Consider the following 25,959-nt stretch of genomic DNA (forward strand, 5'->3'; position numbering starts at 1 on the left):
ATTTCCCCCTTTCCCCCTCACAGCAGAAGCGGATTTCCCTCTTTCCCCCTCACACCCCTCGGGCCGGGCCCGGCCCGGGCCCACCCCCTGTGCCGGGGCCGCCTCCGCTCGCGTCACCGCCGCTCCTCGATAAAAAGGCGGCGGCGGCCGCGGCCCGCCCGCAACGGGCGCCATGTTCTCCCTCAAGCCCAGGGCCGTGCTCGGCTTCAACCTCTACTGCGGGGGCTCGCCGGCCTTGGCCCCCGCGGCCCCGCCGCCGCGCCCGGAGCCCTCGGCAGGAGCCGCCTCAGGAGCCGCCGCCCCGGCCGGAGCCGCCTCAGGAGCCGCCGGAGCCGCCTCAGCCGAGCGGGCCCCCCTCGCTGCCGCCGGCCGCCCCCCCCGCACGCTGATTGGCTGCGGCGCCGCGCCGCGCGCGCTGATTGGCTGCGGCGCGGCTCTTTGGCGCCCCGAGCAGGAGCTGGACGGCTGCGACCCCGACGCCGAGAAGGGCCCTCCCGAGGAGGAGGAAGGGGGGGATTCCCTGCCCGGCACCCCCCCGGGACCCCCCGACCCGCTCCGGCAGGACACGCTGGAGCTCATCGGCCGCTACCTGCGGGAGGCGGCGGGGGAGGCCTCGCCGGCCGGCGGCAAAAAGCTGTTTCCCGGGCTACTGGGTGGACCCGGCCGGCCCGGAGCGGCGGGGGAGGCCGTGATGGAGAAGGCGCTGGAGACGCTGCGGAGGGTCGGGGATGGGGTGATGAGGAAGCACGAGCTCGCCTTCCAAGGTGGGTGACGGCCACGGTGGCCTCGAGCCTGCCTCCCCCCGGCGCGGCGGGAGGGAAGGGAGGGGGGGATCCGATGGGCGCGACCCGCCACCCCCCTTTGGGGGGCGAGCCACGGACCCCGGTGCCGGGGCGGGGGGGATTTGGGGGGCTCTGCCCTGCGAGAGGGGGCACAGGGAGGGGTGGTGCCGGCGTCGAGATTCCGCCACCGAAGTCCCCCGAGGTCGGGAGTCCACCCTTGGAGTCGGGGATCCACCCCACAGAGCCTCTTAGGGTCGGGAGTCCACCCCTGGAGCCCCCGGGGCCGGGGGTCCATCCCCGAAGTTCCCCGGGGTTGGGGGAACCCCCCGGGGTCGGGGGTCCACCCCCCGGAGCCTCTCGGGGTCGGGGGTCCACCCTTGGGGTCGGGGATCCACCCCTGGAGCCCCCGGGGTTGAGGGAGCCCCCCGAGGTCGGGGGTTCACCCTCGGGGTTGGGGTTCCACCCCCGGAACCCCCTTGTTGGGGGAACCCCCTGCAGTCGAGGGTCAACCCTTGGGGTCAGGGGTTCCCCCCCGTGGTTGGGGGAGCCCCTTGGGGTCGGGGATCCACCTCCCGGAGCCTCTTGGGGTGGGGGATCCACCCTTGGGGTCGGGGGTCTCCCCTCGAAGTCTCCCGGGGTTGGGAGAGTCCCCGGGGTTGGGGGTCCACCCTTGGGGTCGGGGGTCCATCCCCGAAGCCCCCCCGATGTCGGGGGAGCTCCCCGGGGTCGGGGGTTCCCCCCCGGGGTTGGGGGAGCCCCTTGGGGTCTGGATCCACCCCTGGAGCCCCCCGGGGTCGTGGTTTTCCCCCCTCACCCCCTCCTTTTTAGGGGAGCGGGGAGGAGGCGGTGGGAGCATCCCGGGATGTTGAGCCCCGGGTTTGAAATGAAGGGTTAAATAAAAAGCAGCCGGGAGGCGATTAAAAAAAAAAACGAAACCGAACTTTGCCCCGCTGGGAGGAGGAGGAGGAGGAGGAAAAGCCGCCGGGGGCCTGTGCGGGGCAGATAATCTGGTTACAGATTAGCCCTCGGGTCCCGCTCGGTCCAGAATCCAGGAATTCCTTAGTTCAGCAGTTTGGAATCTTCCCACCCCCGGTTTAGGGCTTTCTTTGGGGTTGAGGGGGGGGAAATTCTGGGTGATGGGGGAAGTTCTTGGGATTCAGGGGGTCACAGGATCATGGGATGGGTTGGGTGGGAAGGGACCTTAAAGTCACCCAGTGCCAGCCCTGCCCTGGGCAGGGACCCCTTCCCGCATCCCGGCCTGGGGCACTCCCGGGATCCAGGGGCAGCCGCAGCTTCCCTGGAGAACTCGTTTCCATGGATTTCACCCGCCCGTGCGGGGTTTTGGAGCGGCCACGGGGAGCTGAGCCCCGGTGCCCGTGTCCTGGGGGCGAGACGGGACCCCCCGAGCCGGTTTTGGAGCCGGTTTTGGGGGGCTTGGGCTGAGCCTTGGGGGGCTGCGCTCCCCCCTGTGCCCAAAACACGGGGGGGAAGGACCAAAAAAACGGGGAGGAGGGACCTAAAACCGCGTCCAAAGCTCCACTTCCATCCCCCTGTGCCAATTCCCGGACGTGCCTGTGGAATGACTCCGGGGAGGAAGGAATGTCCGGGAATGTGACGTTCTGGTGCTTTCCTGAGCGGGGGGAGGAGGAGGAGGAGGAGCTGCTTTGGGGAGGTTTCCTGCGAGTTTGAGCAATAACAAGCGGCGCCTTTCGGTTTCGCAAGAGCCCGGGGCTCGTCCTGAGAGGGCACTGCCGGGAATTGGGCTCTGCCCGCCCCTAAACCCGGCTTAACGAGCCAAACCCGGCTTAACGAGCCAAACCCGGCTTAACGAGCTAAACCCGGTTTAAGGAGTGGGAGTGGCACCGGGTGGGTGTCCTTGGTTCGTGTCCCAGGGGTTGGGCTCAGCCCAGGGTCAGTTCTGACCTGGAAAACCTTGACCCGGGGAGTGTGACGTGCTCAGACACCACCAGGGAGGGGGAGGAAGGAGCTCAGAGTGTGTCCTGGGCTGGTTTTTGGGGTTTCAGGTGAATATTGGGCACAGAGCCCTCTGAGGAAGCTCTGCCTGGGCCTGGGATTGTCCCTGGTTTGAGCTCCAGGGACTGGACTCTGTCCAGGGTTAGACCTGACCTGGAAAACCTTGACCCAGGGAGTGTGATGTGCTCAAAGCCCTCAGAGGAGGGGAAGGAAGGAGCTCAGAGTGTGTCCTGGGCTGGTTTTTGGGGTTCCAGGTGAATATTGGGCACAGAGCCCTCTGAGGAAGCTCTGCCTGGGCCTGGGGGTGTCCTTGGTTTGAGCTCCAGGAACTGGACTCTGTCCAGGGTTAGATCTGACCTGGAAAACCTTGACCCAGGGAGTGTGGCGTGCTCAGACACCACCAGGGAGGGGGAGGAAGCAGCTCAAAAGTGTGTCCTGGGCTGGTTTTTTGGGGTTCCAGGTGAATATTGGGCAGCAGAGCCCTGTGAGGAAGCTCTGCCTGGGCCTGGGGGTGTCCTTGGTTTCTGCTCCAGGGACTGGGCTCAGCTCAGGGTCAGTTCTGACCTGGAAAACTTTGACCCAGGGAGTGTGACAAGCTCAGACACCACAAGGGAGGAGGAGGAAGGAGCTCAGGGTGTGTCCTGGGCTGGTTTGCATCTGAATGTTTGGCAGCAGTGCCCTCTGAGGGAGCAGGAATTGCTCTGCCTGGCCCTGGAGGATGTCCCTGGTTCCTGTCCCAGGGGTTGGACTCAGCCCAGGGTCAGTTCTGACCTGGTGGGACGTGAAAAGCTGGAGCCAGGGGAGTGTGACGTGCTCAGAGCCCACAGCTGTGCCCAGGAAATGGGCAGGAAGGAACCCAAAGTGTGTCCTGGGTTGGGCAGAGCCCTCTGAGGAGGAAGAACTTGCTGTGCCTGACCCTGGGGGTGTCCTTGGCTTCATCTCCAGGGGTTGGGCTCAGCCCAGGGTCAGTTCTGACCTGGTGGGGCTGGAAAACCTTGAGCCAGGGGAGTGAGGAAGGAGCTCTAAGTGTGTCCTGGGCTGGGTTTTGTCTGAATGTTGGGCAGCAGAGTCCTCTGAGGGAGCAGGACTTGCTGTGCCTGGCCCTGGGGGGTGTCCTTGGTTTGAGCTGCAGGGGTTGGGCTCAGCCCAGGGTCAGTTCTGACCTGGTGGGGCTGGAAAGCCTCGAGCCAGAGGGGTGAGGAAGGAGCTCCAAGTGTGTCCTGGGCTGGTTGGGGCTGTCCCAGCTGAGCCAGAGCCCCCTGAGGAAGCTCTGCCTGGGCCTGGGGGTGTCCTTTATTTGAGCTCCAGGGCCTCGACTCTGTCCTGGGTTAGATCTGACCTGGAAAACTTTGACCCAGGGTGTGTGCAGCGCTCAGACACCACGAGGGAGGGGCAGGAAGGAGCTCAGGGTGTGTCCTGGGCTGGGTTTTGCCTGTCCCAGAGCCCCTGAGGGAGCAGGACTCGCCCTGGAGCCGGGGTGGGGAGTGAGTGGGGGGTCTCCCCTCATTCCCCCCTCCCTCCAAGTGATCTCTCTCCCCAGGGATGCTGCGGAAGCTGGAGCTGCGGCAGGAGCAGGACCTGCAGGCCGTGGTGGAGGTGGCCAACCACGTCTTCAGCGACGGGGTCACCAACTGGGGCCGGGTGGTGACTCTGGTGGCCTTCGGTGCCTTCGTGGCGCGGCAGCTGCGGGGCCCCCAGCGGGACCGGGGCGTCACCAGCCTGGCTCAGATCCTCACCGACGCCCTGGTGACCTCCAGGAGGGACTGGCTGCTCAGCCAGGGAGGATGGGTGAGTGAGTCCCTGGGAATGGCTGCTCAGCCAGGGAGGAGGGGTGAGTCCCTGGGAGGATGGGTGAGTCCCAGGGAATGGCTGCTCAGCCAGGGAGGAGGGGTGAGTCACAGAATGTTCCAGCCTTTCCCGGTGCTCCGGGGTGTTCCCACGGCCGGCGCCGGGCTGGGGATGAGTCACTGCCCCGGGGACACCCGGGGACACCCAGGAGCTGGGGGTGGGAGGTTCCAGGAGCTCCTACAACGAACTGGGGTTGGGGGGCTCCAGGAGCTCCTACAAGGATCTGCCTGAGGGAACTGGGGTTGGGGGGTTCCAGGAACTCCTCACAGGAGGTTGTGGGGCTCCAGGAGCTCCTGCAGGGATCTGCCTGAGGGAACTGGGGTTGGGGGGTTCCAGGAACTCCTCACAGGGGGTTGTGGGGCTCCAGGAGCTCCTGCAGGGAGCTTCCTGAAGGAACTGGGGTTGGGGGGCTCTAGGAGTTCCTACAAGGGGGTTGGGGGGCTCCAGGAGCTCCTGCAGGGAGCTTCCTGAGGGAACTGGGGTTGGGGAGTTCCAGGAGTTCCTCACAGGGGGTTGGGGGGCTCCAGGAGCTCCTACAAGGAACTGGGATTGGGGGGCTCCAGGAGTTCCTCACAGGTGGTTGTGGGGTTCCAGGAGCTCTTACAGGGAGCTTCCTGAGGGAACTGGGGTTGGGGGGTTCCAGGAGCTCCTACAAGGGTCTACCTGAGGGAACTGGGGTTGGGGGGCTCCAGGAGCTCCTCACAGGAGAGTTGGGGGGTTCCAGGAGCTCCTACAGGGGTCTGCCTGAGGGAACTGGGGTTGGGGGGCTCCAGGAGCTCCTCACAGGAGAGTTGGGGGGTTCCAGGAGCTCCTACAGGGGTCTGCTTGAAGGAGCTGGGGTTGGGGGGTTCCATGAGCTCCTCACGGGCGGTTGAGGGGCTCCGGGAGCTCCTACAAGGAACTGGGATTGGGGGGCTCCAGGAGCTCCTCCCAGGGGGTTTGTGGGGCTCCAGGAGCTCCTACAAGGAGCTTCCTGCAGGAACTGGGGTTGGGGGGCTCCAGGAGCTCCTCACAGGGAGCCAGAACTGCTTGGGATGGGCTGGGTTGGGGCTGTGGGAGCATGATGGGATGGGATGGAGCTGAGGGAGCACCCAAGCACTCGGCAGGAATGGGGTTGTGGGGCTCCAGAAGCTTCTCACAGGGGGGTTGTGGGGCTCTGGGAGCTCCTACAAGGAGCTTCCTGAGGGAACTGGGACTGTGGGGCTCCAGGAGCTCCTCCCAGGGGTTTGGGGGGTTCCAGGAGCTCCTCCCAGGGGTTTGGGGGGTTCCAGGAGTTCTTCCCAGGGGTTTGGGGGGTTCCAGGAGCTCCTCCCAGGGGTTTGGGGGGCTCCAGGAGCTCCTCCCAGGGTTAACCCTGAGGCAGTTTTGGTTAAAATGTGTCCCTGCCCAGTGTGGGGGTGACATTCCCAAAGCCAGGATAGTCCTGGGGGGGGGGTTGGACATTGCTGGGAGCTGGGACAGAGGGATGGGGGGGCGGGATGGGATGGGATGGGATGGGATGGGATGGGATGGGATGGGATGGGATGGGATGGGATGGGATGGGATGGGATGGGGGAGTGGGATGGGGGAGCGGGATGGGATGGGATGGGGAGCACAATGGGATGGGATTTGGTTGTGGGAGCACACTGGGATTGGGTGGGATGGTGGAGGACACTGGGATGGGCTGGGGGAGTACAGTGGGATGGGATGGGATGGAATGGGATAGGATGGGGTTGGGGGAGAACACTGGGATGGGATAGGGGAGCACACTGGGATGTACTGGGATGGGATGGGGCTGGGGGCACACACTGGGGTGGGCTGGGATGGGATGGGGATGGGGGAGCTCATTGGGAGGCACTGGGGCTGTGGGAGCACACTGGGATACACTGGGATGGGCTGTGGGAACACACTGGGATACACTGGGATGGGCTGTGGGAGCACACTGGGATACACTGGGATGGGCTGTGGGAGCACACTGGGATACACTGGGATGGGCTGTGGGAGCACACTGGGATACGATGGGGTGGGGCTGGGGGAGCACACTGGGATGGGCTGGGATGGGGGAGCACACTGGGATGGGCTGGGATGGAATGGGATGGGATGGGATGGGGGAGCACACTGGGATACACTGGGCTGGAATGGGGCTGGGGGAGCACACTGGGATGGGCTGGGATGGGGCTGGGGAGCAGGATGGGATGGGCTGGGACTGGGAGAACACACTGGGATGTGCTGGGCTGGAATGGGGCTGGGGGAGCACACTGGGATGGGCTGGGATGGAATGGGGGAGCACACTGGGATGGGCTGGGATGGAATGGGGGAGCACACTGGGATGGGCTGGGATGGAATGGGGGAGCACACTGGGATGGGCTGGGATGGAATGGGGGAGCACACTGGGATGGAATGGGATGAGCTGGGGCTGTGGAAGCAAGCTGGGATGGGATGAGAGGGGATGGGATGGGGGAGTACACTGGGATGTGCTGGGATGGAATGGGGCTGGAGGAGCACGATGGGATGGGATGGGACTGGGGGAGCACACTGGGATGTGCTGGGATGGAATGGGGCTGGAGGAGCACGATGGGATGGGGGAGCACACTGGGATACACTGGGATGGGCTGTAGGGATACACTGGGATGGGCTGTAGGGATACACTGGGATACACTAGGCTGGGCTGGAATGGGGCTGGGGGAGCACAGATGGGATACACTGGGATGGGCTGTGGGTACACACTGGGATGTGTTGGGCTGGAATGGGGCTGGAGGAGCACACTGGGATGTGCTGGAATGGGACTGGGAGAGCAGGATGGGCTGGGCTCTGGGTCCCCCCTGGGCTGTGCCACTCCCTGTGTCCCTCCCTCCCTCCCCTCCCCTCCCCGGACCCGTTCCTGGTGGGTTCCTGGTGAGTTCCTGGTGAGTTCCTGGCGGGTTCCTGACGCCCCCCTCTCTCCCCAGGAGGGCTTTGTGGACTTTTTCCGGGTGGAGGACCTGGAGGGGAGCATCCGGAACGTGCTGGTGGCCTTTGCCGGGGTGGCCGGGCTGGGGGCAGGCCTGGCCTACATGATCCGCTGAGCCCGGGCCCGGCGCTGGACTCGGCTCCCAGGGGCTGCAGGAGCTGCTCAGCCCCTCCCAGAGCTGCCCCCGGCACCATTCCCAGCGGGAAGCAGCCCCCAGGGAGGGGGAAGCGAGGTTTGGCCGCTCTTCCTCCCGGAGGACGAGGATGAGGATGAGGATGGTGACGACGATGGGAAGCTGCACCTGGAGCCCGGAGGGATCCACCCGGGAAGCACCAGTGGCTCCCGGGCTGGGACTGCGAGGAGAGAGGCCTGGGAGAGGAGCCTGGGAGAGGAGGGGGTGTCCCGGGGCCGTGGGAATGCCTCTGGAATTCTGGGAACAGCCCCCTCCCCCCGCGGGAAGCTGGAGCAGAACCGCTGGATCCTGGGAATGCTGAGCCCTCCCCTTCTGGATCCTGGGAATGCTGAGCCCTCCCCTTCTGGATCCTGGGAATGCTGAGCCCTCCCCTTCTGGATCCTGGGAATGCTGAGCCCTCCCCTTCTGGATCCTGGGAATGCTGAGCCCTCTCCCCGGGGTGGGTGGTGTGTTCCCTTGGGAAGGGGCAGAGCCCTGGGATCTGTGGGATCCGTGGGATGTGTGGGATGCACCGCCAGGACGTGGAATGGCTGGAGCCCTGCCCTCCCCCTCCCTCCCGGGGGGGGTCCCAAAACCAGGGAGGGAATTCCTGAGGATTTGCCAGCCCAGCCCCCACCCCCCGCAGAGACCCCCGGGAATGTGGAAATCCCTGGGAAAAGGACATTTGGGCGGAGCTGGGGATGGGAAAAAGAGAAAAAACAAACAAGGAGGGACGCGAAGGCGGCGGAGCTGCTGGATTTCATTCCCGGCAGGAAGGAACCTCTTCCCACCTCGATTCCAGCCGAGTCTTTCCCGAAAATCCCGGAGCAGCCCGGCCGGGGGGGGAGGGGACAGGCGGCAGCCGCGGGTTCTGCTTGTTCTAATCCCGGTATTTTTGGGTGGTTTTACCTTCCCTGGGGTGGGAGTGGATTGGGAGGAGCTTGGGAGTCACTTCCTCGTCCCTCCGGTTCCTCCTCCTGCACCTCTGATCCCTACGCTCTCTCCTGCTCCTTCCATCCTTGCTCCTGCTCCTCTGATCCCTCCGTTCCCTCCGATCCTTCCTCCTTCAATCCCTCCTGCTCCTCCCATCCCTCTTCCTCCGATCCTTCCTCCTGCCTCTCCAATAATCCTTCCTCCTCCTCCTCCTCCTCTCCCCGGGCTGGCCGCGGCTGAGGTTTGAATGTCGAACGTTTTGGGGGGTTGGTTTTGGCTCCCTGGGGGGGCTTGCAGGGCTCGCCCCCCCCCACCCCCCCCGGCCGGATCCGGGGGAGCTCTGAAGCGCCGGGAATTCCGTGGGACACCCCGGGAATGCCGCGGGACACCCCGGGAATGTTCCCGGCCCCAGGGGGGGCTGGTTTTGTGCCCCCCGGGCGGGGCGCTGGTCAATAAACGGCTCTTGGCTCTCGCGGTTCGGCTGCAACGATCCTTCGCTGGGGGGACGGGGGGGCTGGGGGCACCTTTTGGGGGGGTAGAAACCCTCGGGGGGGGGCTGGGGGCATCTCTGGGGGTTTGGTGGCACCTTTGGGCTGTCCTGTGTCACCTCTGGGGTGTCCTGTGGGGTCTGGTGTCACTCTCAGGTGTTCGGTGGCACCTCCTGAGCTCCCAGAGCTGCCTTGTGGGGTTTGGTGGCATCTCTGGGGGGTTTGGTGGCATGTCTTGGGCTGACTTTTGTCACCCCCTGGGCTCCCAGAGCTGCTCTGGGGTGTTTGGTGTCACCTCTGGGCTGTCCCGTGGCACCTCCTGAGCTCCCAGAGCTGCCTTGGGGTGTCCTGTGTCACCTCTGGGGCATCTGGTGTCACTTCCTGGGGGTCTGGTGTCACCTCCTGGGCTCCCAGAGCTGCTCTGGAGGGTCTGGTGTCACCTCTGAGGTGTTTGGTGGCACCTCTGGGCTGTCCTGTGTCACCTCCTCGGGGTTTGGTGTCACCTCCTGACCTCCCAGAGCTGCTCTGGGCTGTTCTGTGTCACCTCTGGGGGGTTTGGTGTCACCTCCTCAGGGTCTGGTGTCACCTCCTGAGCTCCCAGAGCTCCCTTGGGGTGTTTGGTGTCACCTTTGGGGTGTTTTGGTGTCACCTCCTGGGCTGACTTTTGTCACCTCCTGGGCTCCCAGAGCTGCCTTGGGCTGTCCTGTGTCACCCCTGGGGGATCCTGTGTCACCTCTGGGCTGTCCTGTGTCACCTCCTGGGCTCCCAGAGCTGCCTTGGGGTGTCCTGTGTCACCCCCTGGGTGTTTGGTGGCACCTCTGGGGTGTCCTGTGTCACCTCCAGGGTGTTTGCTGTCCCCAACCCTGGCCTGGGGCACTTCCAGGGATGTGGAATCCAGGATTCTCTGGGAATCCTGTGCCAGGGAAACCTCCTGCAGCTCCTCCCTCCTCCCTCCTGCTGCTGCCCTTGGGCCAGGCACCCCCAAATTCCCCTCCCTGTGCCCCCAAATTCCCCTCCCTGTGTTCCCCAAATTCCCCTCCCTGTGCCCCCCCCAATTCCCCTCCCTGTGCCCCCCAAATTCCCCTCCCTGTGCCCCCAAATTCCCCTCCCTGTGCCCTCAAATTCCCCTTCCTGTGTCCCCAAATTCCCCTCCCTGTGCCCCCCAATTCCCCTCCCTGTGTCCCCAAATTCCCCTCCCTGTGTCCCCAAATTCCCCTCCCTGTGCCCCCCAATTCCCCTTCCTGTGCCCCCCAATTCCCCTTCCTGTGCCCCCCAAATTCCCCTTCCTGTACCCCCCAATTCCCCTCCCTGTGCCCCCAAATTCCCCTCCCTGCCCCTTTGGGCTGAGGGAACACGTGGATCTCACTCGGGACCCCCCAAATTCGGTGCCCCCCAAATTCCCGCTGCCGGGTGTGGCTTTGCTGCCTTTTTTTATTATTTTTTTTGGGGGGGGGGGGGTTGGGTGTGTTTTGTTTTGTTTTGATTTTTGGGTTTTGTTTTGTTTCGTTTTGGTGCCGTGTCCGGGGGGGTATTTTTGGGGTTATTTTGGGGTTATTTTTGGGGTTATTTTAGGGCTATTTTGGGGTTATTTTGGGCCACTTTTGGTTCCCCCGGGGGGGGGAGGGGATGCAAAGCTGGGCCTTGGCCACGGAGATGTGCAAAGGGGGGGGGGCGGATTTTGGGGGGCTGGCGGTGCCCGGGGGGGGGGGGGGTTGATTTTTGGGAGTTTGGGGGCAGCTGGCTCCCAGGATTTTGGGGTACAGGTGGATTTTGGGGTGCAGGTGGATTTTGGGGTGCAGGTGGTTCCCAGGAGTTCGAGGGGCTGCTGATTTTTGGGGGTTGGGGTGCAGGTGGATTTGGGGTGCAGGGGGCTCCCAGGATTTTGGGGTACAGGTGGGTTTTGGGGGCCTGGTGCTTCCCAGGGGGTGGGGTGTGGGGGATTTTTGGGGTGCAGGTGGTTCCCAGGAGTTCGAGGGGCTGCTGATTTTTTTGGGGGGGGCAGGGGGCTCCCAGGATTTTGGGGTACAGGTGGATTTGGGGGGGCTCCCAGGAGTTGGGGTGCTGGTGACTGGGAGAGTTTGGGGTGCAGCTGGATTTGGGGGGGCTGGTGGATCCCGGGAGTTTGGGGGTGATTTTTGGGGTTTGGGGTGCTGGTGGATATTGGGGTGCAGGGGGGCTGGGAGGGTTTGGGGTGCAGCTGGATTTGGGGGGGCTGGTGGATCCCAGGGGTTTGGGGGGGGTGATTTGGGGGGTTTGGGGTGCAGATGGATTTGGGGGGTTGGGGTGCAGAGGACTCCCAGGATTTTGGGGTACAGCTGGATTTTGGGGAGTTGGTGGATCCCGGGGGTTTGGGGGGGGGTGATTTTGGGGGTTTGGGGGGCAGGTGGATTTGGGAGTTTGGGGGGCAGGTGGATACTGGGGTGCAGGGGGCTCCCAGGATTTTGGGGTACAGGTGGATTTTGGGGGGCTGGTGGCTCCCAGGAGTTGGGAGGGCTGCTGATTTTGGGGGTTTGTAGGGCTGGTGGATTTTGGGGTTTGGGAGCAGCTGGCTCCCAGGATTTTGGGGTGCAGGTGGATTTGGGGGTGCAGGTGGATTTTGGGGGCTGGTGGTTCCCAGAGGTTGGGGTGCGGGTGGGTTTTGGGGTGCGGGTGGGTTTTGGGGTGCAGGTGGATTTTGGGGTGCAGGGGACTCCCAGAGGGTTGGGGGGGTGCTGATTTTTGGGGTATCAGGTTCTGGTGTCTCCCCGAGCCCGGTGTGCAGTTTTTGTGGGGATTTGGTGTCTCCCAGACATTGGGGTGCAGGTTTTGGGGTGGATTTGGGGGTTCTGGTGTCTTCCAAAGATCTGGGTGCAGTTTTGGGGGGGATTTTGGTGTCTCCCAGACATTGGGGTGCAGGTTTTGGGGTGGATTTGGGTTCTGGTGTCTCCCAAAGATCAGGGTGCAGGTTTTGGGGTGGTTTTGGGGGTTCTGGTGTCTCCAAAAGATCAGGGTGCAGTTTTTGGGGTGGTTTTGGGGGTTCTGGTGTCTCCCAAAGATCAGGGTGCAGTTTTGGGGTGGTTCTGGTGTCTCCCCGAGCCCGGGGTGCACTTTTTGGGGCAGTTTTGGGGTGGATTCGGTGTCTCCCCGAGCCCGGGTGCAGTTTTTGGGGTTTTGGGGGGCCGGCCCTTCCTGGAAGCCGCCGCCGCAGCCGCGAGGTTTCCGTTCCCTCCCTCCCCTCCCCTCCCCTTCCCCTCCCCGGGGCTTTTTTCGCCGAAACCGCCGCGACTTCTGCGAATTTGGGCGTAAATAAAACGAGGGGGAGGGCGCGGGGGAGGATTAAAGATTAAAGAGAAAGATTAAGGACTAAAGATTAAAAATTAAAGCAGCTGCCGGGGGGAGGGGGTTGGAGGGGGGGGCTCTGCAATTTGGGGCATCTTTGAGCCCCCCCCGGGCTTTGAGACCCCCGGGAAAGGGGGGGGTTGGTGCCCGGGGGCAGCGATTTTACCCCCCCATCCCCCGGGTTTGGGGTCTCACGGGGGTCCCGGGGGGTGTTTGGGACCCCCCGGATCATCTGGGGGGTGTTTTGGGGGGTCCATGAGGAGATCCCGGGGGGTTTGGCAGGGACGGGACCCCCCTAAGGGGAGAGGGGCTTCCTGGGGCAGCTTTACCCCCCCATCCCACAGCCCTGGGGGTCTCGGGGGGTCCCGGTGGGTGTTTGGGACCCCCCCGATCACCTGGGGGGTGTTTTTGGGGGGTCCATGAGGGGATCCCGGGGGGTTTGGCAGGGACGGGACCCCCCTCTAAGGGGAGAGGGGCTTCATCCCCCCCATCCCCCGGTTTTGGGGGTCTCAGGGGGGTCCGGGGGGGTCACACCCTGATTTTGGGGGGGGGGAGCGAGGGGAACCGCGAGGTTTTGCCCCTCCCCCCGCCCCCAAATTCCCGGGAAAGTCCCGCGCGGGTTTTCCAGGAATTGCGGCGTCACTTTGGCCCTGGGGGGACACGGGGGGGGGGGAAGGGGGGGGAGCAGCCACCCCAAAAACCTCCTTCCTCCTCTTCCTCCTCCTCCTCTTCCTCCTCCCCCTGCCCTGGGCTTGGGGTGGGGTGGGGGTTTTTTTTGGGGGGGGGGGTTTCAGAGCCTTTTGGGGTTGTTTTACCCCCTTCCCTGGTTTCTGGTCCCAGAAAGTCTCCTCTTCCTCCCCCCCTGCCCTGGGCTTTGTGTGGGTGTGGGGTGGGGGCGTTTTGGGGGGTGTTTAGGGTTTTTTTAGGGCCTTTTGGGGTTGATTTACCCCCTTCCCTGGTTCCCTGTCACCAGAGTGTCTTATAAAGGTTCTTCCTCCTCCTCCTCCTCCCCCTGCCCTGGGTTTTTGTGGGGTGGGGGTGTTTTTGGGGTGTTTAAGGTTTTTTTAGGGCCTTTTGGGGTTGTTTTACCCCCTTCCCTGGTTCCTGGCACCAGAGTGTCCCATTAAGGCTCTTCCTCCTCCTCCTCCTCTTCTTCCTCCTCCCCTGCCCTGGGCTTTGTATGGCTGTGGAATAGGGGGGGTTTTGGGGGGGTTTAGGGGATTTAGGGGGGGTTAAAGTCCCTTCCCTACTTCCTGGTCACCAGAGTGTCCCATAAAGGCTCTTCCTCCTCCTCCTCCTCTTCTTCCTCCTCCCCTGCCCTGGGCTTTGTATGGCTGTGGAATAGGGGGGGTTTTTGGGGGGATTTAGGGGATTTAGGGGGGGTTAAAGCCCCTTCCCTACTTCCTGGTCACCAGAGTGTCCCATAAAAGGTTCTTCCTCCCTTTCCTCCTCCTCTTCTTCCTCTTCCTCCTCCCCCTGCCCTGGGCTTTGCGTGGCTGTGGGATGGGGGGGTTTTGGGGGGTTTAGGGTTTTTTAGGACCTTTTCAGGGGTTAAACCCCCTTCCCTGGTTCCTGGTCACGCAGTTTCCCATAAAGGCTCCTCTTCCTCTTCTTCCTCCTCCCCCTGCCCTGGGCTCTGTGTGGGTGTGGGATGAGGATTTTTTGGGGTATTTTGGGTTTTTTTTAGGGGTTTTAAGGGGTTTTGGGGGGTTAAACCCCCTCCCCTCGTTCCCGGTCCCCGCAGCGTCCCCAAACTGAGCGCGGGGGGCGGAGCAAGGGGCGTGGTTATGCAGATCAGCCGTGATTGACAAGGGGCCATGACCAATGGGAGGATAGCATCAATGAGTAGGCGGGACGAAGGCGGGGCTATGCAGATCAGCCATGATTGACAAGGGGCCGTGACCAATGAGAAGGAAGAATCAATAAGTGGGCGGGTCGAGGCGGGGCTACGCAGATCAGCCATGATTGACACGGGGCCGTGACCAATGGGAAGGGAGAATCAATGAGTGGGCGGGAAGAGGGCGGGGTTTCCCCGCCGGGGGCTTCTCGAGGTCGCGGGTTCGAGACCCGGGATGGGAAAAACCGGGATCGGGGGGTGGGGGGCGATCCAAGGACACGAAACCCGGGGGGAATCCGGGGGGATCCTGCCGGGCAAAGGATCCCGGAGCACCCCCGGCCTCGTCCGCGCGGGGCAGGAGCGCCTGGAGGCAGAGAAACCCCCCAACCCCATCAGCTGAGACCACGCACAACTCGTGACACGAGTGTCACCCCGGTGCCCCCGGGGGTGCCCACTCTGCTAAAAAAGGGGCGGCCGCAGCCACCGAAACACCGACAGAGCCCGCGGGGCTGCAGAGAAACGAGTTTTTTACGTGAACTACAGGAGGAGAAAAAACGGGGGGAAAAGGGGAATTGGCGACAAAAATCATCCCGGGGGGACTCGGCCCCTCCCGGGGGGGAGCGGCAGAGCCGGGGGGGCACGGCCCGGGCTGGGGCAGCCGCCCGACACCCCTGAGCCCCCTCCCACCCCAGGAGGGTCCCGAAATCCCCTTCTCACTCCAGGAGGGTCCCCTGAACCCCCTCCCAACCCTTTTCCCACCCCAGGAAGGTCCCTTGAACCCCTTCCCACCCCGAGAGGGTGCCCTGAACCCTCTTCCACCCCAGGAGGGTCCCCTAAGCCCCTTTCCCACCCCAAGAGGGTCCCCTGAACCCTTTTCTCACCCCAAGAGGGTCCCTAAACTCCCTTCCCACCCCAGGAGGGTCTCCTGAACCCTTTTCCCAGCCCAGAAGGGTCCCCTAAACCCCTTTTCCACCTGAGGGTCCCCTAAATCCCCTCCCCATCCTAAGAGGGTCCCCTGAACCCTCTTCCACCCCAGGAGGGTCTCCTGAACCCTTTTCTCACCCCAGGAGGGTCCCCTGAACCCTTTTCTCACCCCAGGAGGGTCCCCTGAACCCTTTTCCTAGCCCAGAAGGGTCCCCTAACCCCCTTTTCCATCTCAGAGGGTCCCCTAAAACCCTTCCCACCCCAAGAGGGTCTCCTGAACCCTCTTCCACCCCAGGAGGGTCCCCCAAAACCCCCTCCCAAACCTCAGGCCATCCCAGGAGGGTCCCCTGAGCCCTTTTCTGACCCCAAGAGGGTCCCCAAACCCCCTCCTCACTCCACGAGAGTCCCCTGAGCCCCTTCCCACCCCAGGAGGGTCCCCCAAAACCCCCTCCCAAATCTCAGGCCATCCCAGGAGGGTCCCCTGAACCCCTTTTCCACCCCAGGAGGGTCCCTAAACCCCCTCCTCACCCCAGGAGGGTCCCCTGAGCCCCTTCCCAGCCCTCAGCCCCCCACAGGAGGCAGTTTTGGGGGGTGTTTTTAGGGGCTGAGGCCCCTTGATGCAGTTTTGGGGGGTGTTTTTAGGGGCTGAGGCCCCTTGATGCAGTTTTGGGGGGTGTTTTTAGGGGTTAAGGCTCCCCGAGGCAGTTTGGGGAGGTTTTTGGGGCTCCCAGGTGTTGGTTGGGGCAGCTGAGGCTCCTCAGTGTCTTTTTAGGGATTTTTTTAGGGGCTGAATCTCCCTGGAACACTTTGGGGGGTGTTTTCAGGGGCTGAGGCTCCTCAATGTCTTTCAGGGTGTTTTAAAGGGGCCGAATCTCCCCAGAGCAGTTTGGGGAGGTTTTTAGGGGCTCCCAGATGTAGTTTGGGGTTTGTTTAGGGGCTGAGTCTCCCTGATGTAATTTGGGCAGGTTCTCAGGGGCTGAGGCTCCCTGATGTCTTCCCAGGAGGTTTTTAGGGTCTGAATCTCCCCAGAGCAGTGTGGGGAGGTGTTTTTAGGGTCTGAGTCTCCTCTATGCAGTTTGGGGAGGTTTTTAGGGCTCCCAGATGTAATTTAGGGAGGTTTTCAGGGGCTGAGGCTCCCTGATGTCTTTTCAGGAGGTTTTTAGGGTATGAATCTCCCCAGAGCAGTTTGGGGAGGTTTGTAGGTGCTCTCAGATGTAGTTTGGGGTTTGTTTACGGGCTGAATCTCCCTGGAGCAGTTTAGGGAGGTTTTCAGGGGCTGAGGCTCCTCAGTGTCTCCCAGGGTGTTTTTTAGGGTCTGAATCTCCCCAGTGCAGTTTGGGGAGGTTTTTAGGGGCTCCCTGATGCAGTTTGGGGTTTGTTTAGGGGCTGCATCTCCCCAACGTAATTTGGGTAGGTTTTCAGGGGCTGAGGCTCCTCAATGTCTTTTCAGGAGCTTTTTAGGGTCTGAATCTCCCCAGAGCAGTGTGGGGAGCTTTTTAGGGGCTCCCAGATGTCATTTGGGGAGGTTTTCAGGGACCGAGGCTCCTCCATGTCTTTAGGGGTTTTTTTAGGGGCCAAATCTCCCCACTGCAGTTTGGGGAGGTTTGTAGGGTCTGAGTCTCCTCAGTGCAGTTTGGGGAGGTTCTCAGGGGCTCCCCAGTGCAGTCTGGGGTTTGTTTAGGGGCCAAATCTCCCCTCTGCAGTCTGGGGAGGTTCTCAGGGTCTGAGTCTCCTCAATGCAGTTTGGGGCTCCCCAGAGCAGTTTGGGGAGGTTTGTAGGGGCTCCCTGATGCAGTTTGGGGGTTTTTTTAGGGGCCAAATCTCCCCAGTGCACTTTGGGGAGGTTCTCAGGGGCTCCCCAGAGCAGTTTGAGGAGGTTTTCAGGGGCTCCCCAGTACAATTTGGGGAGGTTTTCAGGGGCTCCCCAGTGCAGTTTGGGGTTTGTTTAGGGGCCAAATCTCCCCAGTGCAGTTTGGGGAGGTTTTCAGGGGCTCCCTGCTGCAGTCTGGGGAGGTTCTCAGGGGCTCCCCAGAGCAGTTTGGGGTCTGTTTAGGGGCCAAATCTCCCCAGTGCAGTTTGGGGAGGTTCTCAGGGGCTCCCCAGAGCAGTTTGGGGTCTGTTTAGGGGCCAAATCTCCCCAGTGCAGTTTGGGGAGGTTCTCAGGGGCTCCCCAGAGCAGTTTGGGGTCTGTTTAGGGGCCAAATCTCCCCAGTGCAGTTTGGGGATGTCCCCAGGGGCTCCCCGCTGCACTCTGGGGACGTCCCCAGGGCCCGAGGCCCGTCCCCGTGTCCCGGGGCGCTCCGCAGGGTCCCTTTCCCCCCGGGGCAGCGTCCCGGCGCCCCCGGAGCAGCAGAGCCCCTCAGCCCTTGTTGAAGGCGGCCAGCACGGCCCAGATCATCTCGCAGCCGCCGCGGGCCTTGGCCGCCTCCAGCTCGGGGTCGAGGTCCAGCAGGTCGCGGGCGCGGGCCAGGGCCAGCTCGTACCTGTCGTCGGCCAGCGCGCCGAAGACGCCCTCCAGCACGTCGGAGGAGTGGGCCAGCACGAGCAGGGCCAGGGTGCGGGGCTCCAGGCGCCGCGGGTCGCGGGCCCAGCGCTCCAGGACGCTCTCCTGCAGCCGCCGCTGCAGCCGCAGCTTCTCGGCGCCGTTGCTGAGGGGGTGGGTGGTCATGTCGAAGAGCAGGAAGTTCTGCTTCTCCGTGCCCAGGATCCCCTTCTCCACCAGCGCCTTGGCCAGGCGCTCCCGCACGTTCCGCAGCTGGAACTGCAGCTTGAACGGGTTCCACGTCTCCCCTGGAGATCGGGACAGAGATTTTTAGAGAGACATATTTTAGAGAGAGAGAAAAAGTTACACATATTAGGGATATAAATATATACAATATATACAATATATAATACATAATGTATAATATATATTTTATATATATAAATTTTATATATTTTAATATTTACTTTTAAATATATTATATATAAATATATATAATATCTACAATATATAATATATATTTTATATCTATATAAATTTTACACATATTTTTATATATACTTTTAAATATATTATATAAATATAATATATAGTTATATATAATAAATATTCATTATTAATATATAATTTTAGATCTATATTAATATATCTTTTATATATATTATGTATATATTTATATATATTATATATAAATATATATTATATATATTATATATATTATATATACATAATATATTTTTATATATATAAATTTTATATATATTTTTATATTTACTTTTAAATATATTATATAAATATATAATATATTTTTATATATAATAAATATTCATATAATAATATATAATTTTAGATCTATATTAATATATCTTTTATATATATTATGTATATATTTATATATATTATATATAAATATATATTATATATTATATATATTATATATACATAATATATTTTTATATATATAAATTTTATATATATTTTTATATTTACTTTTAAATATATTATATAAATATATAATATATTTTTATATATAATAAATATTCATATAATAATATATAATTTTAGATCTATATTAATATATCTTTTATATATATTATGTATATAAAATTATATATTACATATAATATATTTTTATATATAAATTTTATATATATTTTTATATATCTATATATTATAAAAATATAATACATATTTATATATAACAACTATTTGTATATTAATATATAATTTTAGATCTATATTAATACATATTATATTAATATATATCCATATATATTTATATATCCTTTTTATATATAAAATACATATTATATAAAATAACATATATTATTATATATATTTTATATATAAAATATATATAATATGTAACATGTTTTATATATATAAATTTTGTATATTTTATATATTTTATATATATTTATATATGATATATAAATATACTATATGTTTATATAGTATAAATATTTATATATTGACATATTAATTTATATATTAATATATAATATTAATATAGGATATTAATATATTAATACATTTACATATCCTTTATTATATATAAAATATATGTTATTTAAAATAATATATTATCATATATATTTTATATATTATATGTATATAATACTATATATGATATTATATATTATATAATATATATAATACCCTTCCCCCATACCGAGTTGTTTCTGTCTGAAAATTTCTCCTCAGTGTTGGGGTAAATTGGGGGGGGAGATTGGACACTGGATTTTTGGGGTCAAACCCCCCAGGGGAGGAGAGATCCCGGTTTTTGCCGATCCTGGGTTTTGCTTCCCAGCCTCGTTCCCTCGGCCTGGCTCAGACAAACCTCTCCCACCGGGCACGGGATGAGGGATCAGCCGGGCCGGGAAAGAGCTCTGGGATCAGCCGGGATCATCTGGGATCAGGGACACCCCCCAGCACCCACGGGGGCACCACGCCCGGGCTGCTCCCAAACACCCCCAACCCCCCCTGGAGCCCCTGCCAGTGCCCACCCCCCCTCTCCAGGAGGAAATTCCTCCTGATTCCCAACCTGCCCCTCCCCTGGCACAGCTCCAGGCCCTTCCCTCTCCTCCTGGTTTTCCCTGAGCCCCCTCCCAGCTCCAGCCTCCTGCCAGGGAATTCCAGAGGGAGAAGGTCCCCCCTGAGCCTCCTTTGCTCCGGGATGAGCCCCCCCAGCTCCCTCAGGACTTCTCCAGACCCTTCTCCTGCTGCTCCAGCCCCTCTGGACACGCTCCAGCCCCTCAACATCCTCCCGGAATTCCCAGAGCCGGGCACAGCCCTCAAGGTGTGGCCTCACCAGTGCCCGGCACAGGGGGCACAGTCCCCTCCCTGCTCCTGCTGGGACACCCCAGCCATGGTCCAGGAATGTCAGGATCCCATGGGATGGTGCCAGGCCTTCAGCAGAGCCTTGGGAATTGTCTGTCCTGGAAAATCTTCAGCCCATGGCTTGGACAGGGACATTCCCTGCTGGGTTTAGGGCCTGGGGAGTGCTGGGGGATGGAGCTGCATCCGGGTGGGATCTGGGCACTGGGGGTGTCCCCAGGGGGGATGGAGCTGCATCCAGGTGGGATCTGGGCACTGGGGGTGTCCCCAGGGGGGATGGAGCTGCATCCAGGTGGGATCTGGGCACTGGGGGTGTCCCCCAGTTGGGCCCAGTCCTGTTCAATGTCTCTGTTGATGATGGGGGTGAGGGGATCGAGTGAACCATCAGCAAACGTGCAGGTGACACCAAGCTGGGGGGTGTGGATCTGCTGGAAGGCAGGAGGGCTCTGCAGAGGGACCTGCACAGGCTGGATCCAGGGGCTGATTCCAACGGGATGAGGCTCAACCAGGCCAAGGGGCACAACAACCCCCGGGCTGGGCCAGAGTGGGAAGGGAGCTGGGATTTGGGATGGGCAGGAAGCTGAACAGGAGCCAGAGTGTGCCCAGGGGGCCAAGAGGGCCGATGGATCCCGGCCTGGCTCGGGATCAGGGTGGCAGCAGGAGCAGGGCAGGGATTGTGCCCCTCGAGGCCTCCCCTCAAGTGCCGTGTCCAGCTCTGGGCCCTCAGCTCAGGAAGGACATGGAGGGGCTGGAGCAGGGCCAGGGAAGAGCAGCGAGGCTGGGGAAGGGTCTGGAGCACAATTCCCGGGAGGAGAGGCTGAGGGAGCTGGGGGGGCTCAGCCTGGAGAGGAGGAGGCTCAGGGGAGACCTCCCCACTCTGCACAACTCCCTGGCAGGAGGGGGGAGCTGGGGGGGGTCGGGCTCTGCTCCCAGGAACCAGCAGCAGGACAGGAGGGGCTCAGGCTGTGCCAGGGGAGGTTTAGGTTGGACATTAGGAAGGAATTCTTTCCAGAGAGGGTGATCAGCCCTTGGAATGGGCTGCCCAGGGAGGAGGTGGATTCTCCATCCCTGGAGGTGTTCAAGCCCAGACTGGATGTGGCATCAGCACCACGGGCTGGGAACCACGGCAGGGTTGGATCAAAGGTTGGATTGGATGATCTCAGAGGGCTTTGCCAACCCAGCTGATCCTGTGATTCTGTGATCCCCTGATTGATTCTGTGACTCCCTGATTGATTCTGTGATCCCCTGATTGATTCTGTGACTCCCTAATTGATTCTGTGACTCCCTGATTGATTCTGTGACTCCCTGATTGATTCTGTGATCCCCTGATTGATTCTGTGACTCCCTGCCCCCAGACCCCGCTGTGACAGCCCTGCCCATTCCCAGGGGGTGCAGAGGGAGTGGGTGGTGCTGGTTTTCCCTGGTCCCACCCGTGAGCAGCTCGATCCAGGTCGGGACGGTCTCGGGGCACTCGGAGCCCTTGATGTGCCGCAGGGTCTCGTCCAGCAGAACGTCCCCGGTGGGAGTGTCCGACTTGAGCAGCACCTGCAGGGACAGAGGGACGGACACCTGAGCTGGGTGTGCCTCCAGAAACATCACTGCTTCAAAGACATCATTCCTTCAGAAACATCACTGCTTCAAAGATATCATTCCTTCAAAAAAATCACTCCTTAAAAAATATCATCCCTCAAAAAAATCATTCCTTAAAAAACACACCCTTCCTTGAAGACATCATTCCTTCAAAAGCATTATTCCTTAAAAACATCATTCCTTAAAAAATATCATTCCTCAATAAACATCATTCCTTCAAAAACATAATTCCTTAAAAAACACATAATTACTTAGAAAACACATCATTCCTTCAAAAACATCACTCCTTAAAAAACATCATTCCTTGAAGACATCATTCCTTCAAAAACATCATTCCTTTAAAAACACATCATTCCTTTAAAAACACATCATTCCTTTAAAAACACATCATTCCTCAAAAAACAGGAATCCATCCCAGCTCCCGGCTCCATCCCAGCTCCTCATCCTGGCTCCATCCCGGCTCCATCCCAGTTCCATCCCAGCTCCACCCCAGCCCCATCCCAGCTCCTCACCCCGGCTCCATCCCGGCTCCATCCCAGTTCCATCCCATTTCCATCTCGGCTCCATCTCGGTTCCATCCCAATCCCAGCTCCATCCCAATCCCAGCTCCATCCCAATCCCAGCTCCATCCCAATCCCAGCTCCATCCCAATCCCAGCTCCATCCCGGCTGCATCCCAGCTCCCAGCTCCTCATCTCAGCTCCATCCTGGTCCCATCCCAATCCCGGCTCCATCCCAATCCCAGCTCCTCATCCCAGCTCCATCCCTGCCCCATCCCAATCCCAGCCCCATCCCAATCCCGGCCCCATCCCAATCCCATCTCCCGACCTTCCTGTCCAGGAGCCGTTTCCTGCGCAGGGCCAGCGGCTCCAGGCGGATGCGGCCGCGCAGGGCGAGCTCGATGAGGATCCCGCCGCGCAGCCCCGAGGAGATGCAGTCATTCCAGAAGGACGTGTAGCCCTGGGAGACACGGCGCGGAGCGGCTGGAAAACGGGAAGGAGCGGCGGGAGAGGGAGCTCCGCGCACCCGCTCCCGGCTCCCCCCGGAGGGAGGGATTTCCCCGCGAATTACAGAGGGATTTCCCCACTCGGCAGCCCCAGGATCCCACTTCCTGCCCCAAAAACTCCTGGGAACGCCGAGGAATTCCGGCCCTTCCCTGCCGCACCCGCGGGCAGCTCTGCCCGGCCCCAGGGAGCAAAAAATCCCGGGAAGTGAAAAATCCCTGGAAGAGAGAGAAAAGAGGGATCCACTCTGCCCAGAACCAGGGAGGGAAAAATCCCAGGACGTGAAAAATCCCGGGAAGAGGGAGAAAAGAGGGATCCACTCTGCCCAGAACCAGGGAGGGAAAAATCCCAGGACGTGAAAAATCCCGGGAAGAGGGAGAAAAGAGGGATCCACTCTGCCCAGAACCAGGGAGGGAAAAATCCCGGGAAGTGAAAAATCCCAGGAAGAGGGAGAAAAGAGGGATCCAATGTGCCCAGAACCAGGGAGGGAAAAATCCCAGGAAGTGAAAAATCCTGGAAAGAGAGAGAAAAGAGGGATCTGCTCTGCTCAGCCCCAAGGAGGGAAAAATCCCAGAAAGGGGGAGAAAAGAGGGATCCACTCTGCTGGGAACACCTAACCCTGTTGGAAGCCATTCCCCCCTGTCCTGGCCCTCGGGAATAGTCTCTATCCATGTTTTTTGCAGCTCCTGGAGGTGCTGGAAGGGCACAGTGAGGTCACCCCCAGAGCTTTCCCTTCTCCAGGATGAGCAATCCCAGTCATTCCCACCCTCATCAGACCCATCCCCAGACTCCTGGGATTCCCAGGCAGGGGTGAAGTTTGGGAACACACATTTTGGGAGCATTTTGGGGCTGGAGTTGCTGCCCCGGGGCTGCTCCTGCCCGGATCTGCTCCTCCAAACCTTCCCCACGCTCGGATCTCCGGCCCTGCCGTGGGCCAGGGGGCTCATCCCGAGGGGTGGGAGCTCCAGAGGTAAAGGATTTGGCAAAAAGAAGGAGCAGAGGGCTGGGAAATACTCCCAGGAAGCAGGAGTTGGGTTGGTTGGGTCCAGGGAAGAGGGAGAGCGGGATAAAGGGGGTCAGACACGGAAAAGGCGGCGGCAGGAAGGGGGGGAACGGCCCATTCCCACTTCCACGGGGCTAAAAGTGGAGCCAGAGGGATCAGAGCCGGCAGCAGGAAGGAAGAACCCCCGGACAGGAGAGCCCAGGGAGGGAAATCCCTGTTCCCTGAGCTTTGACAACACTCAGCTGCTGCTTTCCCAGAGCTGATCCCAGTTGGGAGCAATTGTAGCCCAGGTGGCCTCTCCCTTCCCTTCCCTTCCCTTCCCCTCCCCTCCCTTCCCAAACCTTTCCTTCCCAAACCTTCCCAAACCTTCCCAAACCTTCCCAAACCTTTCCTTCCCTTCCCAAACCTTCCCTTCTCAAACCTTCCCTTCCCTTCCCAAACTTTTCCTTCCCAAACCTTCCCTTCTCTTCCCAAACTTTCCCTTCCCAAACCTTCCTTCCCTTCTTCCACTTGTTTTTTATCCCCTGATCAGAACAAAGCCCAACTGTTTCACTGACAGGGAGCAGTTTTCCTGGGATTTCTGGGTGAGCTGGGAACAGCCCGAGCCTGGGGAGAGGCTCAGCAGGGCCAGGATGGGCTGGGATGGGCTGGGATGGGCTGGGATGGGGCTGGGATGGAGCTGGGATGGAGCTGGTGATCCCGGTGGGATGGGGTTGGGATGGGGTTGGGATGGGGCTGGGATGGGGCTGGGACGGAGCAGGGATGGAGCTGGGATGGGCTGGGATGGGGCTGGGATGGGGCTGGGATGGGGATGGGATGGGGTTGGTGATCCCGGTGGGATGGGGTTGGGACGGGGTTGGGATGGGGTTGGGATGGGGCTGGGATGGGGTTGGGATGGGCTTGGGATGGGGCTGGGATGGGGCTGGGATGGGGTTGGTGATCCCGGTGGGATGGGGTTGGGATGGGGCTGGGATGGGCTGGGATGGGCTGGGATGGGGCTGGGATGGGGCTGGGATGGAGCTGGGATGGGGCTGGGATGGGGCTGGGATGGGGCTGGGATGGGGCTGGGATGGGGTTGGGATGAGGCTGGGATGGAGCTGGGATGGAGCTGGGATGGAGCTGGGATGGAGCTGGGATGGAGCTGGGATGGGGCTGGGATGGGGCTGGGATGGGGCTGGGATGGAGCTGGGATGGGGTTGGGATGGGGTTGGGATGAGGCTGGGATGGGGCTGGGATGGGGCTGGGATGGGGCTGGGATGGAGCTGGGATGGGGTTGGGATGGGGTTGGGATGGGGTTGGGATGGGGCTGGGATGGGCTGGGATGGGCTGGGATGGGGCTGGGATGGGGTTGGGATGGGCTGGGATGGGCTGGGATGGGCTAGGATGGGCTGGGATGGAGCTGGGATGGGGTTGGGATGAGGCTGGGATGAGGCTGGTGATCCCGGTGGGATGCAAAGTCCCACTTTGGGGACACCAACATCCCCCAAACCGCTCCAGCCAGGGGGAAATTCCCTTCTTGCTGCTCTTCCCCCGGGTGGAGAAGAGCAAGGGCAGCTCCAAAACCCACCAGGAGCCTCCAGCCAGAGGCACTTCCCAGAGGGAAACAGGCTGGGAATTCCCAGCCCTGCCCCAGGGAAGCTTTTCCAGCCCCCAAGGGCGTCTGTTTGCTCAGGACATCTGGACACTGGGCCTGGCCCAGCCCTGGGAGCCATAAAAGACACTCCAAGCCTTTATTTGCCTTCTCCACTTCCTTGTGAGGGAGGACAAGGCCACCTTTCATCCCTGCCCTCCTGCTTTCCCTTTTCCAGGCGAGTTCTCCAGGAAAAAAGAGGTGTCAGCCTGACCTGGAGTCTCACTTCATTGCCCTGGAGGGTGTGTTAACCCCAGAATAAAACATTAAAACTGGTATAAAATTAAACTGCTGGGTGACTTCCAGCCCCTGGTCCCAAAAGCCAGGCTGGGCTCCAGCCAGGGGCTCTCCCACGTGGACTTTAAACAAGGAAATTATTGGAATATAAGGAAATTTGGGCAAAAATTGCCTTGTTTTTCCTGAGCCTCAGGTCACCAAAGCAGGAGAGAGAAACAACCTGAGGCGTGAAAAGCTGCAGCCAGGGCTGTGCTGCCTCTGCTCTCCAGGAAGAGGAATGTGGAAGGACAGGATGGAGAGGGGAGGGGGAAAAAAAAATAAATAGAGTGCCAGGGTGGTTTTGTTTTAATCTCTTGTGCTCTCCCAGCTTCCTGGTGGCTGCAGGGCCGTTCCCAGGAGGAATCCAGCGAGCCAAGAACACCAAACACGGCCCAGGAATGGGGCAGGACACGGCCCCACGCTCTCAAATATT

At 59.3% G+C, this 25,959-nt stretch overlaps 2 protein-coding genes across 9 annotated transcripts in view; one reads left to right on the plus strand and one right to left on the minus strand.

Annotated features, from left to right (window-relative positions):
• The first annotated feature begins 111 nt into the window (after window positions 1-111).
• MCL1 (MCL1 apoptosis regulator, BCL2 family member) lies at window positions 112-20,879 on the plus strand. Of its 2 annotated transcripts, XR_004361127.1 has the most exons (4): window positions 112-764; window positions 4,297-4,544; window positions 7,532-7,930; window positions 20,865-20,879. XR_004361127.1 is itself a non-coding variant. In XM_032713309.1 (3 exons), the coding sequence occupies exons 1-3, from the start codon at window positions 173-175 to the stop codon at window positions 7,646-7,648; spliced, it is 957 nt and encodes a 318-aa protein (XP_032569200.1). In that variant the 5' UTR covers window positions 112-172; the 3' UTR covers window positions 7,649-8,430. The 2 variants fall into 2 exon arrangements, 1 of the variants encoding a protein (XP_032569200.1); XM_032713309.1 differs by lacking the exon at window positions 20,865-20,879 and having other exon boundaries at window positions 7,532-8,430.
• GOLPH3L (golgi phosphoprotein 3 like) overlaps window positions 17,523-25,959 on the minus strand; it is a 13,479-nt gene continuing 5,042 nt past the window's right edge. For all 7 annotated transcript variants that reach the window (XM_032713310.1, XM_032713312.1, XM_032713313.1 and 4 more), the window contains exons 3-5: window positions 22,442-22,573; window positions 21,455-21,569; window positions 17,523-17,995 (exon numbers count right to left, since the gene is read on the minus strand). In XM_032713310.1, the coding sequence (XP_032569201.1) occupies window positions 17,565-17,995; window positions 21,455-21,569; window positions 22,442-22,573 (678 nt within the window). In that variant the 3' untranslated portion in view covers window positions 17,523-17,564. The remainder of the gene's footprint in view (window positions 17,996-21,454; window positions 21,570-22,441; window positions 22,574-25,959) is intronic.

This window comes from Chiroxiphia lanceolata, chromosome 29 (assembly GCF_009829145.1).
Source record: "Chiroxiphia lanceolata isolate bChiLan1 chromosome 29, bChiLan1.pri, whole genome shotgun sequence".
NCBI lineage: Eukaryota > Metazoa > Chordata > Aves > Passeriformes > Pipridae > Chiroxiphia > Chiroxiphia lanceolata.